This window comes from Mizuhopecten yessoensis, unplaced genomic scaffold (assembly GCF_002113885.1).
Source record: "Mizuhopecten yessoensis strain PY_sf001 unplaced genomic scaffold, ASM211388v2 scaffold10693, whole genome shotgun sequence".
In the NCBI taxonomy this organism is placed as follows: domain Eukaryota; kingdom Metazoa; phylum Mollusca; class Bivalvia; order Pectinida; family Pectinidae; genus Mizuhopecten; species Mizuhopecten yessoensis.
This window is the reverse complement of record NW_018408674.1, coordinates 488,157-498,332: the sequence shown is the minus strand read 5'-3', so window position 1 is coordinate 498,332 and position 10,176 is coordinate 488,157. Positions and strand designations below refer to the sequence as shown.

General features: G+C 36.2%; 1 protein-coding gene across 1 annotated transcript; it reads left to right on the top strand.

Annotated features, from left to right (window-relative positions):
* The first annotated feature begins 211 nt into the window (after positions 1 to 211).
* LOC110461866 lies at positions 212 to 8,162 on the top strand. The gene is made up of 2 exons (XM_021515587.1): positions 212 to 1,488; positions 3,427 to 8,162. The coding sequence occupies exons 1-2, from the start codon at positions 1,393 to 1,395 to the stop codon at positions 4,666 to 4,668; spliced, it is 1,338 nt and encodes a 445-aa protein (XP_021371262.1). The 5' UTR covers positions 212 to 1,392; the 3' UTR covers positions 4,669 to 8,162.
* Positions 8,163 to 10,176: the final 2,014 nt, after the last annotated feature.

Below are 10,176 nucleotides of genomic sequence, written 5' to 3'. Positions count from 1 at the left end.
GGATATCATAAGTACGTCGACGTGACGCTGTTTGGTCGCATGCATCAGAAACAAGTTGCCCTTGTCATACCCCAGTACACTGATTGATATGTTGTTTTGTGTCTCAATATCGCAATGTCAGACATCGACACCGGGAATGAGATTCCCGTGAAATCGAGCTCGGTCTCGCAATTTGTGTAATTACTGACACGTTGTGTGTTATTTTTGTACGAATGTAATGCAGCCAGTACCGGCCACATGAAACAGTTGTTGTCTTTGTTTTGGACATTGACGATCACATGTTTAGAGGCATTCAGAGGATTATGACCATTCAAGTGTATTTGTATAGGAAGGAGGAATATCTCTTATTGATAGACACTTTCATGTTTTGGTACACATCTGCGGATTTGAGACTTATCTGGCATTTTCCCCGGAAATGTGGTGTGACACGCTCGACGATATCCTCCTTTGGCTTCGAAAACTGGACATGAATAGACAGATACCATTTGATATCCCCATGCAGAAGAGCTTTGTTTAATTTTTTTTTAGCGGACCACTAGCTTTACAAATCTTACCGCATTAGTCAGTAGTAGACCTGTGTATACGCGAACAATGGATCATTGTACTGCAAACTTAAGGCTAGTGTATGTGTGTACTGTTGTATCGCATGAGTCAGTTTATCTGGGTGGCTATAGTGTTGGATGATATTGTTGACGTCATCATTACTTGGGTGGAGCGTCTTGGGTTGAGCAGGGTGGAGGTAAGGATGATATAAGCTGGGGACTGCGTCAGAACCATCACTCTCCCTACTACTGTTACAAGAGGATTTTTAAGAGAACACTTCCGTCTCAAGTGATGATATATATATAGGTACGTGTACAGAATTGGAAAGATACACACTTACGTGAGGATTGTAAAGATGGACTCTTCCGTCTGGTTGGATGATAGACAATTGCATAAAGATTGTGATGATGGATACTTTTATCTGTAAGGTTGATAGACAATTACATGAGGATTGTAAGTATGGACTCTTCCGACATACATGTGTATTACGATTAAGAAGATGGACTCTTCCGCCTGCAGGAATGATAACAATTACATGATGATTGTAAAGATGGACTCTTCAGTCTACAGTGATTATAGACATTTACAGGAGGATTGTAAAGATGAACAATACCGTCTACAGAGATGATAAACAAATGCATGATAACTGTAAAGATGGACTCTTCCGTCCGAAATAAGCCAATACACACTCATATAAGGAGTGCTAAGATGGACGTGTCTGTCTATGATGTGACACACAAGCAGGAAGACAGTTATGGCAGTGTTGTCAATGAGATAATACTAACAAGTGTACCGTGCATCGGTGATTTATAAGCTTAGACATCTGCTGAAATGTAAAACAACACCAGTATGTCTGCCTCTACTCCCTACGCGATCAGCAAGTCGGCCTTTGAACACATCAAATATGATGAACCATGTAATTTTACTCCTCGTGTTATAACTCAGGTAAGATATATGATATATAAGCTTTCGGATATGCTATATATGGATATAATGTCATCGTCATTGTATGCCCTTTCCCGTTGTAAAATGGTCGCTGACAATAAAAACCAGATAAACTGATTACTATTACTTTAACACATAACATGTAAATGAATGTATTATTTCAGCACGGCCTGGCTAATAATAATTGTTAAAACTAAACGGATATCAGGGCCCGTATTTATGAAAATGAAATCGTGCTCAAACTAGATTATTAATGAATAAAGAGCACACATCATGTCAATGAATTGGACGAAATTCAGAGAGAACTAATGCTGAATATCGTTGTCACTGACAACACCTGGCATTGTTGCCATGTAGCATGATTGATGGCGAGGAACACGAACACGAGAACAGTTTCATGAATATAGCCCAGGAACATCAAATGGAATTCATTTAAAACGCGTCGTAAGATGTAGAACGATATCATACAGTGTATACTAGACTTCAATGACTTTAACGTCAATTTCATACAAATTTACATTTCATTTCTATTGCTACTCTTTTCTTAACTTCCCTCTCTTTCCCCTTCTTTCCTACATATGTACATTTGATGTCGGAGTTTGTTATTGCTTTCATTTATCCGATTCATTTTGTATGGCTGCATGGCTAGTGAAATAAATTAAAATCAATATTTAAAACGATATATTTATATACGTTTAGAGAGTAATAAAAGTTTGAATGAGATCGAATTTACATGTAACACCTTAAAGCATATGTTTAACATTATAACTATGTTTTAACGTGTTACATCCGAAAGCGTGAACCCATACCGTGTTTTATAAGGACGGTCCTCATACTCTTTAATCGTTTATATCTACCTTGTAAATATTTACTCATGTAGAACGGGGTTCTGAGTTAGCTAGTGTACGTTTTATACGGTTGGTGTCTGTTCGTATCCTGCGAACTTAATATTTGATTGTGTGTACATGTGTATAACATTATGCATACTATTTTAAACTTCCAGTATATGCTGTGTCACTAGTGGTACCACTCTACCATCACAAAGGCGTCATATTTCAGCAGCCAGGGATGAATACATTTGCCTTGCTTAATTTCCTAAACAGTATGCTATCAACAGATATGGATAGGTTTTAGTTTTCAAAATCAGCGTCAATTGTATAAGGTAATATCCTGGTTATACACCACCAATAGGGACGGCTTAATACTAAGCTGATAGACTAGTGGGATCACTTTAATTTCACTATCGTGAACTTCCCCTTTCTTCATTGTAACAAAACTGGTTCTCAAATCCTGAGGTTTTACGTGTTGCGGTAGATCCAAACATCATGATATAAAAGTGATTGTTGTATCGACTCCGAGTTTAGATTGTATCCTAATGTATTGTTGATTTGGCACATTCAGTATTGATTTGAGCTCAGATTTTATCCTAGTGTATTGATTATATGGTATTTTGTTGTATTGACGTCGATTGCGGATCTCGCGCTGGTGTATTGACGATGCAGTTCATTGTAAGATTTTGATACTTTCCGATTTGTTTCTTGTGGATTGTCAACGTTAGTATATTTTGATGAAATAATTATATTTCGCTGATATGACTGTCGCTTGATTATATCCAGGTATCCACTCCACAATGTGTCTATACGAATGGGGGGCACGGTGGCCAAGTGGTTAACGCGTCTGACATTCTGCTACCACTAGCCCTCCACCACTGGGTCGCGGGTTCGAGGCCTACGTGGGGCAGTTGCCTGGTACTCACCGTAGGTCGGTGGGTTTTTTCTCCGGGAACTCCGTCTTTCCTCCACCACCAAAACCTGACATCTCCTTAAATGTCCATAGCTGTTAAAAGGACGTAAAACAAACACAAACCAAACTATAAGAATGAATTTGAACAATGATCTTTTAAATACCATAACTTAAATCATAATGTTTTTTTTACAGATCCTCCGAGACTCACGATTCCACATAGATCAAGACAGCAGTTCCCAGCGTCTGGTCCAGTGTCTTGATGACAGCCACGGTACAGAGGAAAGAGTGAAGAACAGGAGAAAGGTAACAGCCATCAGCCAAAACATACACAATGCAAATGACCTTTTCTTGAATTGGTTCTATGGTGGAAGCATTGGGGACGGGTTACGCATGGAGAAATCAGATAGCGACAAGATGTTTTCTTTTAAAGCTGTAGTGGTTAGTTATCCAGATCAAATGCATCTTATACCTCGTAACAGTGAAAACAAGACAATACTGTTAATGAGGGAAGCTGGTTGCAGACCTGGGTATGCTAACCTTGAAATATTTCAAATTGGAGATGAAATGGGGAGAGTTGTTCCATTTCAAAACGCGGTTGTTCCTGTTGGTGATTTGTATTTTGTCTCTAGTGATATTTATAGACAACAGACTGTAGAAGCTATGAAAAGGGCAAAGGGTTTGGATTTTGTTTCCAATGGACCGTGCGCATCTGTATTCATGAAAGAGGGAGGGAGCATTGATACAGCATGCGCATTTCCGTGTGTATGTTGGCCTCGGGTAACTAATGAATGGAAATACCGAAGTCGCCTTCATGGATGGCCATCTCAGATAATAATTGACAGGATTGTTCAAGGTGGCTGTCATCTCGTACCTGTTGGTGATAAGTGTTCAACAGACACGCTACTACAATGGAGGATTTCATTTGCCTGTGCAGAACAACTATTAGTTCATTCTCTCACTCATCCGCAGTTCAGGGTATACGGATTACTGAAGTATTTCCTTTCCCAGATCAAAGAGTTGCTGGACCATATTATTGGGGATAGTGATATCCTATGTTCATATTTCCTAAAAACGGTTATCTTTTATGCCGTTGAAAATTCCCCACATTTGCTATGGGATGATCAAAACACATTTATATGTTTTCGGTTCTGCCTGTCTATTTTGATTGCTTGGGTCCAATCGAGTTATTGTCCAAACTATTTCATCAGAAGAAACAACATGTTTTTGAGGAAGGTTCATGGGGAAAACCGTCAAAAACTGCTTCATTTTCTTATTGATCTCTATTACCTAAACTGGATGGGTTTATCAATAGAATCGGTCACTTTTCCATACATCGGACATATGCTCCAACAACATCAAAGTCTGAAATCAATACAACATTTGGAATGTCTGAGGGACTTAGACATTTTTCAAGAATGTTTATTTTACCGATGACCTTTAACGAGAAAGAGCTGGACCCTTCAATGAAACGACTTCATGAGGCTCAAACGGATGTGGATGAGTTCATTGCTTACTTTGAAATGACTAATACACTTCGCGGAATAGCATGTACTTTGTTTAACATGTATACCACTACTAGAAGCAACAAACAGAAGTATTTAGCTCTCAAGAAATGTAAGCAATTACTGGCACGGCAAGCGTCGGTATGTACCAGTCCGGGATTGATGCTTTTAGCATTGTTTCACTACCTCACAGGAGATTACAAGAACACAATAAGAATGTGTGCAGAAATGACGTCGACATCTAAGCTAATCGTTAGCGAATCCATACCAGAAACTGAAAAATCGAGAGAACAATACCAAAGGTTGTACTGTGGACAGGGATACCCGTTACACCAGAAGTTTAAAGAAGGGGTTTATTCGTGTGTGGTGTTTTCTATACTATGTACTACACTATGCGTACCTCATCTACTTCCTGAAGTTACCAAACATACTTTCGGTGTATTTATTCCACCACTGGCGTATGCACGCTTCCTTTCCTTCCTGTGTTACCACGACCTTGGTGACATAAGGAGACGTGACAAAGAACTCATCAACCTTCGGGCTGTGAACTACGACCCCGTACAAGGGGGACACAACTACTGGCTAGTACACACAATGTTAGGGATCTGTTACCAAACTGTGGGGGACAATCGTAGGGCCATCAGGTCATTTACAGACTCTCTACATGTAATGCCTCATAATAACCCTGCTATAGAGAGATTAGAGGCTCTGCGGAGTTCTACGTAGACACAATAGCATAATGATAGCACATACATTGGATACAATCCAAGCTTGATTAACGTCGACTACAGCACATTTTAATTTGTAAACAGTTGATATTTTTTTAATATTTATGCACAGAAATAGTGCAGATATTAGGAATGACTGCTCAATAGCGGATGTTACTCGAAATGTCCTGCAAGAACGATGCTTCTCTCATCCGCCACCTTACCCCACCAAACTTTCCCATCCCCTCCAATTGTTGTTTGATGACATCTAAAATTCCACTGAACATTTTTTGTCAGAGATTCTGTTTGGAAGCATGTAAATTATAAAAAATAAGCAAATAACACCAATGCTGTGGTACTTGCTTGGAAATTATCAAAACAACAATCCTACCAACATGCATATCCCCGAATACGGCAACGAGTGTGACCATGACCATGGGGCTATACCGAATATGCATTGTTTACTTGTAAAAAATACACAATGATCTTGCATGGCTTATACATATTCTATAAGAACGTAGAGTAACTGTTGCTGTTCATTTTGTTATGTTCCCTATAGGAACTTTATAATAGACACATATATCAGAATAGTCACTTGTTGTATAAAACTACCTTTATGAGGTTATCCTGATGATGTGAAACAATGATGATGTCATGTTATTTGAAAGGCTACCGTTGTCAACATTTCCAAAGTATTTGTATGACCAATGTATTTCCATATTTGAATGCAAGGCCTCGTCCGGGCTACATGTACCAGAAATATGTCATCCCCACATTATTTGTACGGCCAAGGGTTTTCAATGTTTCAATGTATGACCCATCAGCGTTATATGTACCAGGAATATGACATCCCAACATTATTTGTAAGACAAAGGTATTGCAGTGTTTGAATGTATGGCCCCATCGGCGCTACATATACCTGGAATATGACATCCGCACATAATTTTTATGATAAAGATATTTCCATTTTGTATGAAAGGTCGAATCAATCTTAACTTTGAGGTACATGTAGTGGAATACTTGCTCCGATAAGTAATCATAGCAGTGCTCATCACTTTGCAGCTCGTTTTTATGAATGTAGATTGCTTTATTGAAAGAACAGGTCCGGATATTGGTGTTATAATATGTTTTTTGTTGGTGAAATTTTGACAATACTATGATATATACATTAACGAGTTGAGAACATGTCCATTGTGATTTATTAACAAATGGTGACGTGATGTCGAATGAGATTTGTTTTTTTTAATTGTAGTTTTTCTATGATTATTTTAAAGGTACAATGTGTGTTTCCCTAGGGAGACTTTTCTTAGTTATAGGGTGTAGCTTTTGAATGTTATTACTTTTTTTGTCAGTAAGAAGATCGAATTCCGTCAACCCGATAAATCTGCTCTCACACAGTGACAGATATCAAAAGTGACATTTGTCGAAGTTTAAAATATCTCTTTGGGTATTGACCAATCGGGAAATCTCTTTCTATTAACTTCATTTAAATCCACAGATTCGTTGTTCAGATACATATAAAACGACGGGATGATAAAAGGATGTGTTGATACATCTTCGCTGCATAAACTAAGGTATTGATACTGATAGGATATGACGCCAGCGATTAACCTTCTATGCAGTAACATTGTCGTAGTTGTAATTAGTTATAAAATGCAATAGATTTACAATATTTTGGTTTTCTTGTTGAATACTGTAAATATTTCGCTCGTATTGCAAATAAACTGATACTTTTACTCGTGCGTCACACACGTGAAAATTGGTATTCTGCTATAATGTGAATTTATTATCATTTTAGTTTACACACAATACATTTATCTCTGTACATCTTTTCATTAATCATCTATGTTTAAATTTACTGTATACATTGTATATGTTGTATGTGTGGTCTTCTACTTACTTATATCATCTTATGTAAAGAGTGTTTAGATATGGTCAGTTTGCTTGATTAAAAATGTCTGTAGCTGGGAGACAGAGATGGGAGGGTGCCTGGGTGGGGGGTAGGAGTACATAGGAGCCTGGAGTATTTAAAGTTTATCAAATACTCGTTTTGGCCTCTCAAATTGTTGGGGACAACAATTTGTATACCCCAATTCAGATAATTGGATGGATAAAGATAATGGGTAGAGGTCTACCTGTAGTTTAACAATATATGGTAGAAGTCTACCACTTTAACTATATATGGTAGAAGTCTACCACTTTAACTATATATGGTAGAAGTCTACCACTTTAACTATATATGGTAGAAGTCTACCAGTGTAACATTAATTGGTAGACGTCTACCAGTGTAACATTAATTGGTAGAAGTCTACCAGCTTAACTATAATAGATGTTAGAAGTCTACCAGTTTAGCAATAGATGGTAGAAGTCTACCACTTTAACTATAGGTTGATGGAATCTACCAGTTTTAACAATAGATGGTAGAAGTCTACCAGTTTTAACAATATATGATTGAAGTCTACCATTTTAAATATAGGTAGGTAGAAGTCTACCAGTTTAACAATATATGGTAGAAGTCTACCAGTTAATTTATATATATAAATAGAGTCGTACGAGTAGCCCCCTAGAAGTCACTGTTAGGTTGTTTTGTAGGGTTGGTAAGATAGGATTAATGTAGGTCTGTAGAGTGTTGTAGTATATATTTTATGCATATTCTTATGTGGAACATTGTAAGAACAATGTGAAATTATGGTTACTATGATTAAAACAATTTTACTGCTATTTCGGTCTTGTTGTATTGTCTGTAAACTCGTGATATATATATATATATAATAAAATGTACAACATTTATATAGCGCCATATATCTTGTATAACATCAATCTTAAGCGCTTTACAACATATGGATAACAGTATTAGGCATATATGATAAACAAAACAGGCATACAAATCATCATAATACATTAAAATAGAAGATAATTAGTTCAATATGTATATGAATGAATATATATAGGGTGGTGTGTATATGACGTATGTGCAAAGAGCCTAATATGCAGACTAGAAGAGGTTTGGCGTTATATCGTCCTTGGTAATCAACGGGAAAACATCAAATATCCTTCAGTAACGTGTACTGTTGTTATTTTATAAGGAGATTAATGGTTCATTTCCTCATGTTGTTTAACGTATAATAAATATAGAATATGCCATATCTATGAAACAATGAGTTATTAATCTTGTATTCATGTAAAAGGATGATTTGTCTTCTGAAAGTAGAAAAAGTTGTATCATCGATCAGGAGATTTCTGATGGTTACTTTATGTGATACTTAATCTCTCAGTGACAGAGAAAAGTAATGAAAATCAATCGAAAAGATTTTGTTTTTTCTATTTTTTTATTATGATTTTTATAGGGAATACTATGGCGCTAAGGTAAATATAGAAAAATCAGAAATAGCATGTGTCGGTAAAGGTAACATGTCACATCAAGAGAAGTAATAAGTTATGTTAAGATGTTTAATGGGTACTAGGTGTGTATGTCGGTATTGACATGAAGTTATGTAAGGAATATAACTGTGGTCCGAAACTTAAATATATCAAAAATACTTTACGATTATGACTCCAGAGACACCTAACACTACATGGTAGAACTGGTGTTATTGACACATTATTAAGGACGTTTGTGAAAAAGTTTGTTTCTGTAACATGTACCGAGACATGAAAAGGAGCTGTAAAGGAAATGACTATACATAAATGTACAATGAATAGAGCTGAATGTACATAGAGATACGGTTACAATATGCCGCTCCTTTGCTACAGCACAAAGTGATGTCAACAGTGTGCAAGTTGAACTTTCGGATCAGCAAATTCCTTTATCAATACATAAAACATACAAAAAAGACTAACTGTACGTTACAGAAAATATGCATTAAACTATTAAATAAATTAAGAAAGAACAGCTACACATTAACAGTAACCTACATGTAACAGCCACATATAAATATGTACATATATATATATATAGCTACATTCACAGCTACACGAATACAGCTACATACATGTATCCAGTTACATATACAATGTATAGAGCTACATATGTACAGCTACACATAAATAGCTACATATATATACAACTGTATATACAAATCTAGATATAAATAACTACATATTTACAGTTCCATATAAGTTACATATAGAGTCAAAATTATACAGCTGCATATTTATACAGATACATGTACAGCAACATGTACACAGCCTTTAACTTATAAACAACTACATATTTACAGCTATGTGTAAATAGATACATACATACATTTACATATATACACCTCCATATACACAGCTGCATATTTACAGCTACAGATACAGCTACAAACAAACAGGTGCAAATAAACAGCTACATAAATGTACACGTACATAACTACAGCTTCATATATATAGCTATAAATATAAGGCTTCATATACACAGTATCAAAAATATAGCTATAGTTCATTAAATATCCACCAACATATACATAGCTATATAGGTACATCTTCATATACACAGTTCCATACATATTGATACATATGCATAGCTGTATATACAATGTTAAATATACACAGTAACATATACACAGTTACATATACACATTTACATATACATAGCTATATACACAACGTTACATAAACACAGTTACATATACACAGTTACATATACACAGCAACATATACACAGTTACATATGCACAGTTACATATACACATTTACATATACATAGCTATACACACAACGTTACATACACATAGTTACATATACACTGT